Source organism: Gobius niger (assembly GCF_951799975.1).
Source record: "Gobius niger genome assembly, chromosome: 23".
NCBI classification, from domain to species: domain Eukaryota; kingdom Metazoa; phylum Chordata; class Actinopteri; order Gobiiformes; family Gobiidae; genus Gobius; species Gobius niger.
In genome coordinates, this window is record NC_136874.1 from 13,257,172 (window position 1) to 13,278,874 (window position 21,703).

General features: G+C 43.6%; 1 protein-coding gene across 1 annotated transcript in view; it reads right to left on the reverse strand.

The window, feature by feature from the left end:
• Positions 1-21,703, reverse strand: part of filip1l (filamin A interacting protein 1-like) — a 31,994-nt gene that overhangs the window by 2,458 nt on the left and 7,833 nt on the right. The window contains exon 4 of the mRNA XM_079581517.1: positions 2,933-5,714. Within this exon, the coding sequence (XP_079437643.1) occupies positions 2,933-5,714 (2,782 nt within the window). The remainder of the gene's footprint in view (positions 1-2,932; positions 5,715-21,703) is intronic.

The following is a 21,703-nucleotide window of genomic DNA, read 5'->3' on the forward strand; positions in this document are numbered from 1 at the left end:
ATTCAGGTGGCAGCAAGTTAAATTGAATGATTTTTAAATGTTTTTTTAATGCCCAAAAGCTAGATTTTTAAGGCAACATGCAAAGAAAGTCTGTGCATGTATAATCTATCTAAAAATAAAGATATTTCAAAGCAAACTGGACACAACAGCAAACTTTTGAGCAAACATTATGTAAAACTGTATCAGAATTGCCCAACATTTTCTGCAAAACCTGCCATTGAATGTGTTTTGGAGCATTTTGTTCCAGGCCTCCAGGATAAAAGAGTGAAACAATGTCTCTATTTCCAAATAAATCTTGATTTAAAGCCTGTTGGAATCAATAAACCATTTTTTTTAATGACAATTAAAGGGATATTTCAGGATTTTTTTTCAGGCTTTATATTTGAAGAGTTTAGTGATGCTAGGCTAATGCTAGGCTAGTGCATGTCTATGGTAACTAGTAGCCTGCATTCAAAACAGTCTGACCCAAGCACAGAGCACCTGAGGCAAATCACTTCTAACACCAGACTAACCATATACATGTCTGTGCCGACTGAATACTTTTTGAAATACAACCATTGTGCATCTGAAAGAACTTGTATTTGAGCAGCATCTGCTTCCTGGTTGTAGCTACGCAGCGGCGGAGTGATCTGCTAGCTTACCGGATCTACAGTAGTTTGTTTACCTGCGGCCGCATTACTACACGTGGAGGAGCTTTCTACACATCAGATATGGCAACGTTTGGAGGACGACCCCATGATTTTGAAGAGGTTTTTTAATGCAGGCTACTAGTTACCATAGACATGCGCTAGCCTAGCACTAGCCTAGCATCACTAAACTCTTCAAATATAAGGACTGCATCAATTAAAAATATATATATATCTCCAGAAATGAACAACACTCTGGATAGCTAGGAGATTAGGCCCTATGTAAAAAAAAATCCTGAAATATCCCTTTAATGCCTGATCTTTAGCTCATGACTTTTAATGCTCGACCTGTTGACTCTTCAAAATCACTGCCCATATTTTTGTTTCCTACATAATCCTACATGTTCATTCACAGTTTCACGTCTTCAATGAGAATCACACAGTGTAAATAGTGTTGAGCGTTTCCAAACTTCTGACCAGTGGCGTTGGACGTCGGTTAAAGCGACTCCTCCTCCTTCCGTGATCCGTCTCTGCCTTGAACAAACATTTTGAACTGAAGCGACCGTCTCCGGGCACTCGTCCCCCCCCCCTTTCGGATGTGCAGCTCCTGAATCAGAGCCCGTCTGCAGTGACTCAGGGGGTGAGCGAGGTCGCAGACGGCGGAGCAGCTGCGCCCGGGCTTTATCAGGTGCTCGCCTAATGAATAGAGTGTTTAGCCCCCGCCTCACTCCAGCTGCGCTCCTTTCCTACTCACTTTTAAATCCCCTAACCGCGGTATGAAGAACAATGTTTTCTTTTTTGGTTTTTTTATTTGATCACAGCAGCGTTTTTACATGGCTTCAAAGCATCATCATCATCATCATCACATAATTCATCGTCTACGTGTTTACTGCGAGAAAAGGGACAACACCAGGTTTATTTGTTTGGCGGTCACACTTTACTTTGCATGCATCAAAAATAACATCACACAATCTTTTCCAAAAAAAATATATATATATAGATTTCTCCCCCGTTGTTACTCTTTAAGAAACAATCCACACGTGCCACGACGTCCAGCTAATCGGCATAAACCACGAGATTTGCACACAACAACAACAACAAAAAAAATCAACAACAACAACAAAAAAACCCCAATGCAGCCTGTTTTAATATGAAGTATAAAAATAGTATGGTACATCAGTGTGAAGGGTCTGCGCGGCGGAAAAAAGCCACGGAGTAAAATACAGTAAGTGCACAAGTTAAAGGAGGTGTTAAAACAAATGCTTTTGAATACTCTGGGTCCATGCAAAGAGTTAACTCACACATAACGAGGGCCGGGTACCGTTACTTGGTTTTCGATACCGATATCTGAACGTGATACTTTTTTCGATTCCTGTTTGCCGTCAAGAACCAGAAAACGGAATAGTGTTTGGAAGATCTGCAAATTTACGATTTAAGGTTCAGCTCCAATGTCAAGGAATGTGTTATTAATGGGGGATAATTTGGGGGAGAAATGGGGGGGAAATATGGGAACAAATAAGAAAAAAATGGGGATAAATTTGAAAAAATGGGGGGAAATAGGGAAAATATTAGTTATATGAAAATGAGCAAAAATTAGGGGGAAAAATTGGGAAAACGAGAAAAATTGGGGCTAAAATAAGGAAAAAATATTGTTAACAATTGGGAAAAATCTGGTAATTATTAGGTATTTTTTTTAGAATTTTTTTTTGGAAAAAATTAGAAAAAAAAATTCAGAAAAAAAAATTAGGTATTTTTTTTAAAGTGAAACAACCAAGTCAAAGTCCTTCAAAGGGGCGACATGCAAGTTGGCCATTTTATACTCACTACTGCCACCTCAGGTCATATATGTAACTGCACCTTCTATATTAAGCTTGTTCATGACGGCAATTTGGACCCGAATTAACACCTTTTTGAGTGACAGTGCAAGATTGGACAGGTCTGGGCTCATTCTACGCATTAGGACATTGCTGGAACATGCAGAGGGAGTAAAACACATCATTTTAACATTTTTAAACTCCGTATAGTCCCTTTAATGCGGTCCCGGGACCATCAACATCAAAACTTGGATCTTTTTTCAATACTTTCTTTTTTCCAATACCAGACTGGTGTCGTTTAACGGTACCCGGCCCTACACATAACCAAGCAAAAACATCCACATTATGACAAATGCATGGCTCGAGGAAAGGAAGAAGTATGTATCGGGTTGTGGCGGGTTGGGATGAGCGTCTAAGAGGGTTTCACTGAGTCACGGGGTGGATTCTGTCACACGGGATGGGGATGAAGGGTCAGTCATAAGCATTACTTACTGTAATCTGTGCTGGTCTTTGGACTGGGCTGGAGCTGGGCTTAATCATTATGCTGCTTGTGATTTTGCTGTTGCCCTTGGCAGCGGGGGGGGCGCCGCAGTTGGCCAGCGCTTGGGCCCTCTGCTCCTGCGCCCCGGCGTTCGGTGCCGGGCCGCTGATGCTCTGAATGAAAGGGCTCCCGAGGTGAATGTGTATCTTGTTGTCTTCCGTGGTGATGACGTTTGGCCCCGTGCTGTTGGACCTCTGGACCTGCCAGCTGCTCTGTCGCTCCGGGGTCACCCTGAAGACCGCGTGTCCGCCCAGCACCTCCACCGGCTCGGCGGACACGAGCTGTATCGGGGACATGGCTCTGTCGGGGGTCACGGAGCCACACGAGTCTGGGGTCATGGCCCTGGAGAACGTGGCCACGGTGAACGGAGACAGGGCCTTGTCGGGGGAGCACGGGTCGTCCAGCGTCGGGGAAGCTTTACACCTGGGAGAAATGGACTTGGCGGTGGGCGATAAGGAAGCGTTCTGGATGATGGTGATGCGCTGTTTGGGCGGCGCCCCGCTGGTGGGTATGACCGCGGTGCTGGTGAAGGACTGGGGGTGTTCTGCCGTGGGGCTGGTGATCTCCAGTGTGGCTGTGTTCTGTCCATGGTCAGGAGTCACTTTGATGTGCAGAGGCTGCCCCGGACTGTGTGTCAGCACCACATCCCCCGGCTGCACAGGGCTGCCGTTCTGTCGAGGCGCCACCTTCCCGTTGACCTGCTGGGCCGTGTCTTTGTTCTTCAGGAGCGGCACTCGCGCTCTCCTGATGTTGTTGTTGAGGTTATTGACGTTGTTGATAACCGAGGGGCTGCATTTGTTGATCTGAAGCTCGTTGTTGTAATTACTGTCGTCTTCAGGTTCACTGTCGACATACAGTTTCCCATTGACCACGGCGCGTTCGAGTGGTAATATAGTTTGGTTTTGAGGAGACATGAGGTCTTCTGGCTCAGTCTGGACTTCTTTGGTGGACAGATGCAGGTCTGAGAAGCGCCGCCCGTTCATGCCGGGGCGCAGGCTCTTGCTGAAGCGCCTGTACCGCTCTAGCTCCCGAGTGAGAGTCTCCATTTCTCTGGCCAGCTCTTTATTTCTGACCTCCTGCTGGGTCAGTTTCCTCTGCAGGGTGGACTGATCGGTTTTCATGCGACACATGGAGTTCTCAGTGCCCATGTATTCATGGATCTTCTCTTTGAGAGCTGCGACCTCTCGACTTAAATGACTGGCTTTAGCCTCTTCCTCCTTCAGTCTCTTGTAAAGCACCGTCTCCTGGTTGCACTCTTTCTTTTCTGCCAGCTGATATTTTGAAAGTTCTTTTTTGGAGATTTCCAACTCTTCCATCAGTGCTTTGGCTTTCTCTTGTTCATTTGTGAATCTCTTCTCGAGTAATTCAACCTCCTCTGTTTTAAATGAGTCGCCTTCTACGACTTTCATATCTTTCAGTTTACGCCTGAGGTGCTCCACTTCCTGGGTTAAATCCTTAACCTTGTTGTCTTCCTGTTGAAAGCGATTTGTGATTGGTGTTTTAATGTGATCCTCTTTAGCCTTGTTCCTGAGATACTCCCTCTCCACATTCTCCAAGGACTGCAGCCGTTTCTTCATCATACTGATCTTTGACTCTAAGTCATGGCTCTTCTCCTCCTCAGTGTTCAGCTTGGCCCTCAGCTCATCACGTTCTTTTGTGGCGCAGCACATTCTCTCCTCCAGCTCCGCCTTTGACCTTAGTGCTTTCTTGCTTTCGTCTATGAGTTTCTCAGTCACTGAGGTCACTTTTTCCTGTTCTGCCTGCAGCTTACCAGTGCTGTTGTGCACTTTGTTCTCCATTTGCTTTAACTTTTCGCTCATTGCTTTCCTTTCATCCACCAGCATCACTGTTAGAGTCTTTAACTTGGACAGATCCTCTTTTAATGTCAGCTCAGTCTTTGCCAAGTGACTTTCAGCACCCTCTAGTTCTCTGACCCGAGCTCTTAAACTTTCAAGCTCGCTGTACAGCAGCTTGGATACCGTCCTTTCCTTTTCAAGATTGCTTTTGAGCGAGTTGCATTCTTGTTTGCTCTTGCTAAATGCATCCTCTAATTTTTCCAAGTCCATAATTCTGTGGTTGAGTTTATCGACCTCAGACTTCAGGCTCTGGCTTTGGCCGGCCTCCTTCTCTAGTTTTTTGTTAAGGTCTCTGCAGTGATCCTCCATTCTAATTAACTCTTCGTCCTTCCCCTCCATTTCGAGCACCCGTTTCCGCAGCTCCTCCAGCTCGGACATGAGGCTGGAGTTGCCACATTCTCCTCGGCTGATTTTTTCCCTCAGCTCCTGCAGTTCCTCGTCAGCTCTGCGCAGCGTTTTGTTGTTCTCCTCCAGTTCATCCAGCTGCCGGCTCAGAGCCGACAGTTTGTGGCGCAGCTGTCTGTTGTGAGCGTCTTCATGGGTCAGCTTGGCCGTCATGGCCTCTTGTTCCTGGTGATGTCGGGTGGCCTGGTCACTCAGCTGGGCTTCTAATCGGCAAACCTTTTGCTCCTCCTCCTGCAGACGGGCATGGGCCGAGCTCAGCTCCTCCTGGGCGTGTGACGCTGTGGCACTCACTTCTTGAACCTTTGCCGTTTGTTGTTGTAGCTGCTCACTCAGTCGCTGTTGTTCATCCACAACCATCAAAGCAAAGGACTTGAGTTTAGTCAGCTCCTCCTTCAGATTGGTGATCTGTTGGCTGTGGTCTTCCTCCTTTCTCTCTTGGTACGTCTTTTCTTGATCAATCAGCAGTTTCAACCTGCAGAAAAAAAGAGTTAGGGTTAGAAAAAAACTTAAACAACAGGGTTCACTTTGTGTGAAAATCAAAGTCATGTTTTCTTGAGCTGCTTTCCCTATTCCTGCTTCGTGGGTGACAGGTGCTTTAGCAACAGTATCGTTTATGCCCAGTGAATTCTTCAGATTAATATCCGAATATCATAGTCATGAAAAAATATCACAAAATAAGAAACAGTATGAAATATGAGTGGCTACTTTTGCGTTCACTTGTTGCCGACTCATGATCTGGTGGCTCGAGTCGCTGCTACCTACAGATCTGAAGAGAAAGCACAACACAATCACCCCCGAAAAGCGTCCTCTTAATCCCGCACATCCTCGTGATAAAAGGTGCAGGCCTCCACTGTGAAAGCCGCCCGAGCCCACCGCCCCGCGAGGCCGCCGTGTGCGCAGCTGCTTGGCATTTCTGCCGCCGTCCGACCATCCTGTAATTAAGGGGTTGCTCCGTGAGCGACAGACCTCCGCTCCACCAAAAGCTACCACCAACACACTCCACTTTTCTCTTACACATTAAAAGGAATTCCCCCCCCATCAGATTACAGCGCTCGCATGTTTACATAGAAATCTCCCCAAACACACACACACACACACACTGCTGTACGTGCGGCACTTACACGTACACACTGGTTTGGAGCGCTGGTATTCGGTCAGCACGGATCACATGTGTTAATGCAGTGTCAGTTTGTTTGACCCAGAGCAGCTCAATCTACAACAACAAACACCTAGGCCATCAGAAAACAGCCGTATGAACCTGTTTTAGCCTTAAGCACTAAGATGCCATGATCATTTCTGTAAAGATTCCTTGGGATGACGTCGTTGGCTGGAGCGCAGGCACAGAGGCTGCGCTTAAAGTTCACTCAGTGATACACGTTATCAGCCCGTGGTATCAAGAATGAGCCGTGATAGCGACATCGCCGAAAACACGACGTACTGTGCAACAAACAACTGAAAAGACTGGCAAAGCGTTTACTTTTCTATCAGACCGGTGTGGGGTTGTTGGTTTTTTTCATACTAAATCAACTTTTTTTGGCTCAAAGCTGAAAAGAGTTCAGTCCAGAAAGAACACTGCGTTACAGAAGGTTATTTCTAAGATGAAAGTGGATTATATTTGGCTTTTGTATGAATTGGGTTTGGCTAGAGCTTGATTTTGTAGGTCTATGATTTAGAAAGGAAGAAAACTCCTCAAACCTTTTAAAATAAACATTCGACTGCAGTGTGCAGTGGAAGAAAGGAAGAAATGACATTTACTTCAAGTAAGAGATCAAATCTAAAGTTTGAGTAGATTTGGTCTGGTCTTGGATGAGATAAAACCTCTTCTTGCCAGTGGAACGAGCACATCTTTTTTCTTAATTCTGATGATTTTATGTAATTTCAAGTGAAAAAGACACACATTTAAAAGATTTGTATTATTTCAAGTGGGATTCCTGCTTGTTCCTTTGGCTTTTATCTCATCTTAGATTAGTTCAAACAGACTCCAACTCAACATGAAGCGCCTTAATTCAAGCGATTGAAAGTCATTCATCTAATTCAAGATGGTCCTTGTCCCAGTGTAGTCCTCTGAAAGTCCGTTGTAAAAGCTCCCCGGCCGGCTTTTTTTTCAGATAATACCGAAATCTGTGCCTACCTGTGTCAAAGGCTTCCCCCTGCGCCGCTGCCGTAGGCGCCGAGTTGCCGAGTTGCCGCGCTCTCAGTGTGTCTGCCTCTCTCAGCGGCAGTAATGTGGGCATTCCTGCGCTCAGACCAAACAATAAGGGATGTGCTCCTGCCTATGGACCATTACATCATCAGCATGTCCTTATATGGCGCTTCTCACTGCACACGCTCACAAGGAGAGGGGGTGTCACCGGCCTCATGGGCTGCATGTGCGCGCTTGTATTTGTGCCGGAGAAACTTTCTCAAAAGTATCTGTTTTAAGTGATGGATGTGGCACTCGGGGGAGAAGTGCTTTGGACGCAGGGACTGTGGGAAAGGGACAGGCATGGACTTCACCGTGGTCTATTTCCATGTGGCAAAGCGCATTTACTCTGCAGAGTGGAGAGACTAGAATGTGATGTGTAATGCACTGCTAGAGATTAGTAACAGACATTGATAAAAATGGATACAATTGGAGTTCAGGGTTTCTACAGGCGGCACAAAGTCAAATTTAATGCTCTAAATACTCTATGTTTAATGCCACAATCGGCTTGTTGCACAATGTGGCTACGCTAGTTCCTCTGAGCTGAAGCTGTGGGCGCTAGTACTTCCTGTTTGTATTCATTTCCATTAAGATTAGCTTAGACCAGTGAGTTCCTGGTAGAAATATTTCTATAGAGGAGACGTTTATGTTTATAAGGATCAGTGAGTTTGTCTTGAAGCTAAAGGCTAATTTAAGCTCTGTAACTCCCGCCTGAACCGAGAGGATCTTTTTCCTCACGTCATCAGATGTTTTTTTTCCATCATTTTTTTGTTGGGTGTTCAACTCATTTTTGTAGCTTTTTTGTCATTTTTTTGTCACTTTTTTTTTTTTTTTTCGTCAATTTTTTGATCAAATTTTTGTCTTTTTTTAGTCCATTTTTTGTCACATTTTTGTCATTTTTTTGTCAAAATTTTGTCCATTTCTGTCAATTTTTTTGTCATTTTTTGGGTCAAATTTGTATCACATTTTTGTCCTTTTTTTCGTCAATGTTTTATCTCATTTTTGTCACATTTTGGTCATTTTTTCGTCATTTTTTGTAATCAAATTTTTGTCATTTTTTTGGCACATTTTTGCCTCTTTCTCATCAATTTTTCGTCACTTTTATGTCAATGTTTTTGTCTCAGTTTTGTTGCTTTTTCACAGCTTTTTTTCCAGAAGCTTTTGGACTGGGGTAAAGCCAAACTGGAGAAAACGTGCTCGGTTCAGGCGGGAGTTGAGGGGTTAATGCATTACACAATTTGAAATAGTGCCTTTTTCTGTATATTTTTTCATTTATATTATTATTCCAGGAAAAGAATATAGACAGGAAGTACTGGCACTCACACCTTCAGGTCAGAGGAACTAGCATAGCCATACGGTGCAACAAGCCAATTGGAAAAATGTATACATCCTGGCATTGCTTTTGTAACCATTCAATCAAACAGAGGAACGAGGGGTCATTTTGATATTCAAAACCAAATTGGATACAGCGGAAAACTTTGGAGCAAAAGATTGTGTCAAATTTCAGTCCAAACTGCAGCTGGATTTGTTTTCAAACCACTTTCTTTGGGCTTCGCCAGGGAACATTTCTTTCAGTTATTTCTTGTTATTTATCCACTGAAAACAGCCTGATAAAACGTCTGGCGCTGAGTTCTTTTGACCGTGACTTCATCTTTTGTTCGGCGCTTGAATAGTTTTTGCATTTTTGAAGAACGTATGCAGGAAAAATGGTTGAGCAATGTCGTCGAGTAGATTTAATGCCAGTTTGAATCCAGTTTAAAGTTTTTGAATGGCTTTTAATGCCCAGCGGAAACCCTGGAGTTGGATATCGTTTGCGCTTGGTCATAGTTTTTCTCCTTTCCCTGCCGAGTATCATCAAGCACAATGTCTACGAGTTATAAGGACCCGGCGGTCACTCTGAAGTGTTCTGGCTTCTCGATCCTGTCCGTTTCCTCGCCACAAATTGTTTGCTCTCGTAATAAACAATTGGGTCATCCGAACCCCGCTTCTATTTGCGGATGGGGCTGCGTTCACCGGTGTGAGTGCCTCGCTCTGAAACAGATGTCCCGGATCAAACGCGAGCGGGGCCACACGAGCATGTTTGCTGTGACAAGCCGCTGCCAAATGACAAATAGTGCGGGGACGGAGGTGCGTTATGTAAGCTCTCTGGGACGCCGGTTTCTCTGACAAAAGGCCAATAAAATGTCCAGGCTGCGAGCCGCTTAGATGAGCCACATCTGTGAGTGTGTTGAGAACCATGTGGCAGGGCCGTATCAGGGCCGTCGTGAAGTACACGGAGGACTGGACAAATATTTACTCATATAGGAGTATTGCTGCTTTCGAATCATTGTACTCAAGTAGGAACTATCCATGTGAGACCAAAAGAGGCAAAAGCAAAAGCTTGTTTGCCTAAAACAGTTTCAGTGCAAGTACAGGTGAAACGTACTCTGACAAACTTTTCTTAAAGCAGTATTAAGTAACTTATTTACCTTAATAAATCCTTTTAGTCCCTGTGGGGGTAATACAAGTGTTTATGGGATGACTGGAGGGTCTTTCATCTCCCCCTGGTGTCTCTGGACAGAAAACCATGTTTGCAACTTGACTGCCCCCGGTGCGGAGAAAGCAATACACACTAATGTAATCACGCAGAAGAAGCTAACATGCTAACGGGCAAAGCTAACTGCGGGCTAACGTCACTTTAAACAGTATTTACAACCAAGTTTGAGTGAAAAAAAATATTTCTATTGTATAATTGGATGTACAGTAACCCTCTCTCCCTTCGCCTTTCCTGTCAGCGTCGTATTTACTCTCCAAGACAATTAATAAGTTAAAAAATCGTAACTTGCTACTACACCTGCAGTTGCGCTTATGGCCTCTAGGGGGAAGAGTTACTTAGTACTGCTTTAAAACAGCTGTAACCTCTGCCGGGGACCTCAATAAAAGCACTCCTCGAGGTTAGGGATGCAATGATCCAATACTGGCATCGGATATTGGAGCCGATACCGGAAAAAATACGATGTCGAGTATTGATTCCAAATATCCGATACTGAACCGATACCAGTTTTGGCTCTCATTTTAAAAACACTACTTTCGCCAACTAAATCTAAGTGAATATGGGCATGTTGTGTGTCATTTTGAAGCTCAAAACCTGGAGAATTCAATCACCGAGTTAGTTTTTTCCTCTGCAAATGTGTTTGTAGTCGTCGCACAAAATGCTGTAGCTAGCAACAGTAAGCTAATGCGAACCGCAACTAATCCAGGCTGGGTCCGAAACTATGATTGGATCATCTTCAGTGCCTCATTAAATAAGAAAATGGCCCCTGCTGGAGTGGCCAAGTGTTTGTATTTTAGTTTATGAAATCTGACATATTTGTAATGCATACGCTGTAATGATCAGATCACTTTATGTGAGTTGTTTATATTAATATCCTTCCTAAATAGCCTCTTGTCCAAGGATTTTTAGTGTTGAAAAGTCCAGTGATCCTAGTTTAATGTTTGTCCTTTACAGTTTATATGATAATTGATTTGTAACATCTCGCTTGCCAAAAACTAGATCTGACTTTATTGATCTGACATTGGTGAAAAGAGGATGACTTTTTCACTCACAGCTTTTCAGACACACACTTTTAAGAATTGGTATTGGTCACCAGGGGCGGACTGGGACTGAAAAACAGCCCCGGACTCAGGCCAGTCTGGCCCAAATAAGCGCAAATGAGACGCTTCCACAAATACATATGTCAACCTCTTACCCCCCGCCTTAACCGACAGCATTTTCTCCAGTTTGGCTTTACCCAAATCAAGAGGCTTCTTGACTGGAGAGCAACACTGTAACGATTCATTTGAAAGCTCAAATCTAGAAAAGTGATGGTAACTTTTTGTCACGTTGTCGCTGCGTTTTTGTCATGTTTTTGTTGCTTTTTCATTACTTTTTTGTTGCTTTTCCAGCACATTTTTGCTTTTGGATGCTTTTCCTTTAAGCTTTTAGATTTGTGTAAAGCTCGGTTTCGCCCGGGGGTAAGGGTAAGGTAAAGTGAGAGGCCAGACCGGTGGCCCTAGAGCCAGTGGCCCTTCTGTGCTCTTCCAGAATGGACATATGACCAGTCCGCCCCTGTTGGGTCCTATGGGATATGGGCACATACTCAAACCCCAGTGTCAGTAAACCCTCTCTTGTCTCGGTGATGCATGTAGACGATGAGCCCACTCAGGGGTGACGTCGAGCGGTGCATCACCCAGTCGGCCCCGTGCTGAAGCAGCTGGGCCCCTGCTGTCATCCTGCACATCACACCGGCTTTGGCAGACGCTTTGGCCTGGTCTTGCCCGGTATCGTCAGCGCCGCGGCCCCGGGGGCTGTGTTACCTGACTTGCGTACATGACATCATCCGGCCCCAAATCAACTCCACATGTCTGCTCCCTCTTCCCTCTTCCCACTCTATCTCGCCATCTCCCCGGAATCCAGCTTTCCATCTGAACATTCGACTTCTCTGTGTCCGTTTTTTTTCTCTCCCATGGTTGTAATCACTCCCCCACTCTTACAGTCTTGAAGTGGACTTCCAGGATAACACATCAGACGTGGCCTTGACCGTTTACATTTCTCCCCCAGGGGACATTTTTCGTGCTTGTCTCCTCAAAGGCTTTTATGACCGCGGTTTACTTAACTGTGTAGCTGTCATTCTGTCAGTATTTCGCCGTGGATTACATAACCAGGAATGCCTTGTCATAGTAACCCTTTGCTGACAGAGGGGTAAGTCACTGGGGTGGCAGAAAACAGACAGCGGTTTTCTCCTCTCCATTCTTTCTTCCTATTAACTAAAAGTCCGCAGACACAAATAGTAAAAGTGCGCTGACAAGAGGAAACCGGGCTTCTGTTATCAGCCGGGAATGGGCTTTCTGTTGTGTTCGGTCTGGCTGAGAGCGATTACTCTGCTGCCATTGTTAAAGCACAACCGTTACGTGGCTCGAACACTGTTTGCTCAAATGTGGAACACTTTGAGGCTACCAGACTAATCTCTTAATGTTTCCTTTCCTGCAGGTGCTCTCCACATCCACACACCACTACGACTTTAGATTTTTATTAAGGCAAGACACTGCAGGTGAATAGGGAAAAAATGTATATTTACAGATATCAATTTGATACTGTTGCTGTAGATTATTTGCTTAAATGTGAGAAAAAAATACAGTGCAAGTTTTCTGTCATTTCATCTTTTCATATAAGAACAAGGTGTTTTATGCCATCTTTTCGGTGACGAAATCTGAATAATGGATAGAGCTACATTCAAATTTATGGTTTCATTTTATTGATGAATGAGTTGCCAAGACGTTTTCAGAGGGGATTTTGGATTTCTTGTTTAGTTTTAAAAAAGGCTGTTTTTAGTGGAAAAATGTGTAAAAAATTTAATTTTCGCCTTATTTTTTGACATTCAAAACTCAATAAATGGGGCTTAGGGATTAGATAATAAAAAATCCCTCTGAAAAAATCTTCCAAATATGGTTCAGTCCAAGGCTGGAAAATGTGAAGTCTTTAGGTCCGACTGACGTGGACATAGTGTCGCCACAATGACAGAAAAATATGTTTTGAGAAAAAGGCCCTTGAAATTGCATTCTCCCATATAAGTCTATGGGGGAACATTGAATCAGCACAATATTTAAACATGTTATTGTGAAGATTTGGTATATTTTCTGTTTCCAGGTGAAAGCTTGTATGTTCAGAGACCAATTTGGCCCAAAACCTGAAAACTGAAAAAAAACTGAGTTTTGCCTGTAGTGTCTCCCCTTAATCTACCGCTCAAAAAAACATTTCAGGGACGACCTTATGAGGCTCTCTGAGAAAATACCAAGAATTATGGCCTTCAATGAGAATCACACGATTTAAATAGTGTTTCCAAACTTCTGACCGGCACCGTGCTTCAAGAACACCGAACAGTCTTCATGCACTCGCAGCCCGTGTGACGCTTGCTTGTGTCTTTGTTATGTCCCTACTATAGACGCTTGTTACATTTGCGCTGTAGAGATTGATTGTAGTTCCACTGTCATGTCAGCTTTCTTTACGCTTATGAAGACTGATCCCTTCCTCCCACTCGCCGGCCCACGCAGCTCCACTCTCCAGCTGGAATGTAAATGACAGTGAGGACGCCTTGGTGTTCCTCGACCTCTCACAAATGCGATGTCGAGTGTGAGTTATGCGTCGTCCTGCACCGGAGCGACCCCTGTTCCTCTTCGTTCCCGTAGACATGTCAGGCTGATTGTTTTCACAGTTTCCAAAAAGCTTGACCACCAATCAAAGCAGTTTGCGAGTTGAAATGAGGACAGGCTGTGTGATTCCTTTCTCTGAAACAGGGGTGACGTCCCTCCATCATCAAACTCTGGCCCTCGAGATGATTTTGAGAGACATTATGACCCAAATCAGTGATCAAATGCCTGTTAAAGTACTCTGGACATGTGAGAAATACTGTCAATTCCTTAAAATGTCTTAAAGGAATAGTTCACCGTTTTTCCATGCTGAGATATGTTCTTACCTGAGCTTAGACGAGTTGATGCGTACCTGACTGGTCTTTGTCTGTGCCCGTGGAAGAGCGTGGTCGCTTCCAACTTCACCCCATTTGGAGCCATAGGAAAACATTGGGAGAGGCCAAATGCTAACAACATCTCGCGTCGTTTTGCGCGACTGAGGGCACGCACAAAGACCAGGCAGGTACGCATCAACTCGTCTAAGCTCAGGTAAGAACATATCTCAGTGTGGAAAACTGGTGAACTATTCCTTTAACAGAGCACCCTTATAGGCCATAATACTAAAAGAACACTCATCTATGGGTAGAAATGACTTAAATCTGTTTGAATTAAGAGATTAAAGTTGGAGTAGATTTGGTCTGGCCTCAGAGCAGATAAAACCTTTTCTTGCCAATGGAACAAGCACAAGTTTTTTCTTAATTCAGATTATTTTGTGTAATTTCAAGTGAATAATAAATGTTTTTGTAAAGTAAAAGTGAATTTTCCTGATTTCCAGTGGGATTTCTATTTGCTCCATTGGCATTAGCGTTTTTATCTGATCTTAGATTAGTTCAAACCGACATAAATTTAACATAAAAAAACTTTATTCAAGTGATTTTAAGTCATTTATCTAATTTAAATGGACATGTTTAGAATGTGTTTGATGTACAACACTGGCATGATAGAAAGTGATGCTTTACTTCAGATCCTTCAATTGGAGGTCTTTGGTCTTTTGACAATGAAGAAAACCGGCCCTCCACCCCGACCCCTGCCCTATAAGATCTTTTATTTTCGTGCTGGACTTCTTACTTCATGTTTGCAAACTCTTGGAAGTTTGTAAATGTAGAATCTCGCAGGGTTTGATGCAGAGTCATGCTTTTGTTCCCCCCTGTGGAAGATCAACCCTCGAATGGCGATCGAGTCCCCGTCTCGGAGCGTCGAAAGGAAAGGGGGCAAGTGTTCGGAGTGATGTCACTGTCTGGAGAGACGGGGCAGTCACCTCGCGCAGACTGAACGCAGCAGCTGGCTCACATCTGGAGCCCCTCAGGCTACAGACCTCGGCCCTCATCCACATCAACGCCAACTTTACTCAAGAAACGATCCCTGGCGCAAAACAAACGCACTGTCGGTCAAAATCACACGCTGAATACGAGATCGTGGAGGTTAAGAACTAGATCAGGCCCAAAGCACTTGGATTTTTCTGCTGATTCCTAAGTTTCGACCCAATTCTATGTTGGACGATCTTGACCGACCCCGACAAAAGAAGTCTGTCATTAAGAATACGAATACAAAACAGTCCTGGGAAGCGTCGCCAAGCACGGAAAAGGAGTAGCTGCTCGACGGGATGATATTTTGGGGTTTACGGCTTCTTGAAATGTGAGCTCATAATTTTCTTTGTCTGGCAACCAAAAAAAGAAAAAAAAAAGAAAACAGAAATGTGCCTTTGAAATGAGCTCATGCTATACTTACAATGAATTAGAGAGATCCAGGCCTAGCATTTGCTCCCTCTTTGTTTGCTCTAAGCTCAAACCACGGGTGCTGTGCTCTGGGCTCACCCGGAGTCGAACGGGACGGGGTGGCGTGTTTTTTTTTGGACAGGACAGGTGATAAAAGCGAGATTTGACCCCTGTGGTGTGTTCTGATGCGCTCCTGACGTAGACACTGATACTTCCTCTCTCTCCCGCATCGCAAAAAGTCATAGGAGGCTTCTGAAACCGGAGAGATCTGTAAAAACCCCACTCTTTAGTCATACTCCTCCCCCCCCTGTTCCTCTCCCCTCAGTGCCAGCCGGATTCGCTCGCTTCCAGGCCCAGAAACATTTGTCCCGACACATCAACCCCCCGCCCGTTTCATCACTCTCTTCCCGTCATCCAGAAACAGTCTGACGCTCGTCCACAGGTCAGCGCGCGATGAACCCCCCCGAGTCTGAATGAAATCGTCCACATCATCTGCTCTTGGAAAAACACAATGTAATTGAGGTTTTTGGGCTTGGATCAGTTTTTTTTTCTTGGTTCTTACTCGGGAAAGGGTTTCTAGGAAGCGCAGCAGTTATGGGAGGATAAAGGCTTGTTCTGTCGTCCGGACGTCTCTGTGCAAACTCATTGTGGCTCAGGAAATGATGAGCTGTAAAACCCCGGTTAAAGGGCTGTTCAGTCAGACGTATCGCTGAGGCTTGAGTCACATTCGCAGAGCCACAGTGGGTTCGTCAGAAGGGCTATACCACAGCGTGATTATCGTGTACATTTCTTTTTTTTTTTTAAAGGGAAAGGTGTGTCCGTGAAGATTATGTTTGCTCTCGTAAGTCTTTTTCTGACGTCGAGATCCGGGGAGGAAAGACCTGTCATCAATCATCTCCAGAAGCTTGCAGCAGAATGAGCCAACGTTTAGAAAGGTGCAGACGTTTAAATGCCCGGCCCTGGCTTTCAGTTCCTGCTTTGTGCGTCCAGTCATAGTGCGTCAAAGGATGCGATCGGACTGGGGTGGACTGGGAGATCCCTTCCACAGGTCACGGAGGTTCTGTTTTACTCCTGTCACCATAGGAACGCAAAAAGGGCCTGAAGTTCAAGAAAACACATGACGAAGTTGGTGTTATGCTCCCCACAAAAACCAGCATCGTAAACCTTCAGTGTCACTATGAGAAAATACAAATACGCAGCATTATATTCCAGGCCGACAGCCCCCGCGACAAATAACACTTCTGCCGGTCACACAAACTCCGTCAAGGAAAAGTAAATGAGTTGTTCTATAAACCCCTTCATTAACAGCTCCCACCACTCATCAGCTGCTTCCGAACTCTCCGGGGAAAGTTACAAGAGCTATTTTCATTTTATACGCATCTCATAAAACCCCTCTGTGCACAGCGACAGCGCAGGGATACTGCAGTGACAACAGCACAACACAGTAGTAACTTCATGTTAACTGGACATTTGATGCATAAATGTGGTTTAAAGCCGTTCTTTTGGGCTCCTTAGTTCGTTTGTTTTGAACAATGTGTTTAAACAGAAACGCACACACTGACAGAAAGAAGAATCAGGGCAACAGTGCTGCTCAGAAAGGAGTGGGAAGTAGTTTCAAACGTATTCAGTCCCACCCCCAGCCCTCTCAAACACCAAAAACACTTATCACTGCTTCCTGCAAGTTCAAGAACAAAACAAGTAGCTGCTTAGCAACCCATATCACAAATACCAAAGGGAGCCAGAAGAAACAAAAACATCTACGATTATACCTTCTTTTTGTCGTATACTTTGTTTTATGCTTGTGCACATTTGTATCTCCTCACACACGTTGTTTCACTGCTGTATATAAGAAGAAGAGAAGGAGAATGTAATAAGAAAAGTGGATTTTGGCCCCACAACAAACATCGTAATGACATCTCTTTCTCCAGCCTGTCCCCAACTGTTGCCACATGAGGACAAGAGTCGATAAATAATCACTGTGCGTGAATAATGAGAGCGTGCTTGAGTATGACGTGTGTTGCGTAAGTTAAGTGAATCAATGAGCTCACAAGGCTATGATTCCACAGTCGAATGATAATGATAAATCTCTGCCAGAGGAAGTATCACAGTCTACCCCCCAATTTGCCCGGTGAAATATCCCCCCTGATCAAGTGACTGATGATGTCATGGTAACTACTCGCTAGACGTCTTCATTAACCTCTTAACTCCCGCCTGAACCGAGAGGATCTCTTTCATCACGTCATCAGATTTTTCTTTCATCATTTTTTACTTGGGTATTCAACTCATTTTTTGTCACATTTTTGTCATTTTTTTGGTCATTTTTTGTGAAATTTTTGTAATTTTTTCGTAATTTTTTCATCAAATTTTTGTCATTTTTTTTGTCTGTCATTTTTTGTCAAATTATTGTCATTTTTTCGTATTTTTTTTAAATACATTTTTTGTCATTTTTTGTCCAATTTGTAATCATTTTTTTGTCATTTTTTGTCATATTTTTGTCATTTTTTCGTAATTTTTTCATCACATTTTTGTCATATTTTTGGTCATTTTTTGTGAAATTTTTGTCATTTTTTCGTAATTTTTTCATCAAATTTTTGTCATTTTTTTTGTCTGTCATTTTTTGTCAAATTATTGTCATTTTTTCGTATTTTTTTAAATACATTTTTTGTCATTTTTTGTCCAATCTTTTATCATTTTTTTGTCATTTTTTGTCATATTTTTGCCATTTTTTCGTCAATTTTTTATCACATTTTTGCCTTTTTTTGTGTCAAATTTTTATCATATTTGTGTCATTTTTTGTCACATTTTTGTCATTTTTTCGTAATTTTTTCATCAAATTTTTGTCATTTTTTTGTCACATTTTTGTCATTTTTTTGTCACATTTTTGTCACATTTTAGTCATTTTTTGGTCATTTTTTGTCATTTTTTCGTCCATTTTTCGTCAATTTCTTGTGACATTTTTGTGACATTTTTGCCACTTTTTCATCCATTTTTCATCACTTTTTTTGCCAATGTTTTCTCACTTTTTTGTCACATTTCCACCATTGTTTTCGTCTCAGTTCTGTCACTATTTTCCCACCTTTTTTCCAGAAGCTTTTGGACTCGGGTAAAACCAAAAACTGGGGAAAATGTGCTTGGTTCAGGTGGGAGTCAAGGGGTTAAATAAGCTATAGGACTCATCTGGTCGTGCATGGTGGCTGTACTTATCCTGACCACATTTATAATAGTGTGTGTGGCGCTTCACGAGGACGACCGTGATCGTCGTCTCATTAAGGCTGTTTGTGTCCGTTCTTCTGCCGCCGGACATGAGGTCATGACACGCACTGACAAAAAGCTCTCAGGAGACTCATCCGCCCGGCATCGCTCCCAACGTCTCCGTCTAAAGAGATGTTGAGCCGGCTTCGCTCCTCGGCGTCCACCACCACCTCCGACGGGGTATTTAACTTGGCAGATCCCGACGAGCCGCTTCCTCCCCGCATATTTCCCTCACTATCTGGACACGCTTTGAGACAGACGCATTGTTCAGACTCGGCCGCCGCCAAGTGCGAGGGGTGTGAATGCGCCGCTTCCTCCCCGGGCCCCGACCAAGAAAACACTTTTCTTCTTTTTCTTCAACGCTTGTAACTCATAGAAAAAAAGGTAACCGGCGGAACAAACGCGGCGTATCGGTCTCGCTCTCCGGGGGTTTTACGTGTCACACTTCCGATTTTTTTTTTTTTTCTTTCTCGCAATCCCATCCCCAGGTCCCGGTCACGGTTCACAGCAAGCGGAGAAATGTCATGCTAGCTCGACATTAGCCGCATTTTTGCTCCCCTGACCCTGCCCCCCTCCACCCTCGGCGCTATTTCCTTTCACAAATAGAAGATTAGCTCATGCATCACGCGAGCAGATCACAGGTCGGCCTTGTCATTTGTCAGGCTCTACGGGCTTTAGCGTTGTGTACTGCTTTAACCCTGACAGATGGAGGCTGTCGAAACGTCTTAATAACATTCGGGAAGGGGGGAAAAAAGTGTCAATCCTGTCGTTTTTTTGTTCTCATGGCTTGCGACTCGAACGCAAAGCGCGCGCTGTGTAAAGTCTGTTCCGAGTGCGGGTAAATAAAACGAGGCGGTGGGAACGGTCCAAGCGCCGGGCCTTTTTTGCGGTTGGCGAGGTCTAATCTCCGCATTCTGCCTGCGAGATGTAATCACATTACGCCACTCACTGTCGACTCCGGCGGATTTAATTACAGCGCGGCAGCCTCCTCGCATGAATCAGCTCCAGTGCACTCATGTTGAAGTGTCGGAGCTCAAGTGATTCGTCCGTCCGTGGTCTTCGTTTTCCCCCTGATAAAGTGAGGAAAACTCTTCACCCCAAATGTTTCTCTTACTCGTTTCATTCCTGATCAATCAATACACAGTAGACCCTTCATGAAATCAGATAGTGCATGGTCAAGAAGGTCATTATGCAATCATCTAATTATCCGTCCAGGGCTTAAGAATGAGTCCCAGCTGACCAGTCGCATTAGGTCAGGGGCTTTCCAATTTTTTTTATTGAGTGGATAGTAACAAAAACAGAAGATGCATTGAAATGTCTGTTTTACGATGAGTGAAATGCTCTGCGACTTAAGATTTTGGAATTGGAGCCTCTTAACTCCCCCCTGAACCGAGAGGATCTTTTTCCCTCACGTCATCAGATTTTTTTCCCCATCATTTTTTGTAGGTTATTCAACTTATTTTTGTAACATTTTTGTTATTTTTTGTCAGATTTTTTTAATTTATTTTTTTATTTTTTGTCACATTTTTGCCATTTTTTGTCACATTTTTTTGTCTTTTTGGTCACATTTTTGTCATTTTTTGTTCACATTTTTATCACATTTTTGTCATTTTTTTGTCACGTTTTTGTCAATTTTTTAGCACATTTTTGTCATTTTGTTGTCATTTTTTTGTCATTTTTTGTCACATTTTTTGTCACATTTTTGCCATTTTTTGTCACATTTTTTTGTCTTTTTGGTCACATTTTTGTCATTTTTTGGTCACATTTTTGTCAAATTTTTATCATTTTTTTGTAATTTTTTTGTCACATTTTTGTCATTTTTTGGTCACATTTTTGTCATTTTTTTGTCCTTTTTTTGTCAATTTCTTGTGACATTATTGCCACTTTTTCATCAACTATTTCTTCACTTTTTTGCCAATGCTACTTTTTTGTCACATTTCCATCATTTTTATCGTCTCTCGTCTTTCGTTTTGTTGCTATTTTCACACCTTTTTTCCAGAAGCTTTTGGACTGGGGTAAAGCCAAACTGGAGAAAATGTGCTCGGTTCCGGTGGGAGTTAAGGGGTTAAGTAATAATAAGCATTATTTTTCTGTTTAGGGTTGCTGGTTAGAGTTATTGTTAAGGTTAGGTTTACATTATCGATAATTAAACGTGACCGGCCCCTTTTCCTGGGATTTCAGCTCGAGCTTTAAAGTGGACACACCCTGCATAATGGACACTTAATGCATTCTTTTGTGAAGCTCGGCGCTGGTATTTTATCCTTTGCAATCACGTTTGTGTGATTAAGAGACGGAGTGCGGAGAGAGAGACTTGGCTTGGGTTTGGGAATGGCCTGGAGCGCCCTCTGCAGGCAACAGTGGGAACGAAGCGGGGATAGAACAGTGAAAACAAGCTGTGAGTTTTGATTGATGATGAATTCACTAAAGTTGGTTTTGTCTAGTATTATAGTCTAACATTATAGTATAGTTTATAGTTTACATTTCTTAATAGTGTCTGTATATATGCCTCGTGAAAGGTGTTTGCCCTTGTACGTCTGCTCTCACTTTTCCCTCACATCTCATCATTCATCGCGCCCAGAGTCCGGGCCCGGCGTGTAGCAGGAATCTGTGAGGTATTTTGGGGAGGAATACAGGTGTGCTCTTCCTGAAAGCCGTGAAAGATGTCACGGCTTCTGGAAGACGTGCACGATCGCATGTCAGCGGCAGCAGATGAATGGGCCTGATAGCCGTCTTCTCCACCAGTTTTGCTGGACTGATAACATCTTAAGGACCTGAGGTGAGGACAGATCCTGCTCATACACGCAATCACATCAAGAGTCCAGCTGCGCAACAACATCCCACAATATGCCGCTGTTTGTTCTGGTTTTAGTCTTGATTATTCTGGCAGGACCTGCAGTTGTGATTAGATCTGTGATTTACGTTTTAAAGTGGACATGTCCTACAATAGAGGCTTAAAGCTTCCTTTTGACGTGTGGAAAAGACACTTTAGGTGAAGTGACTGTGTTGGTCTGCATCTGCACTTGGAATGACCCAGAGTAAAGCAGTAAATATAAGCTTTGATCTTTACAAATCCATGGCACAGTGAAGGACTCACTTTGCACAAAACGG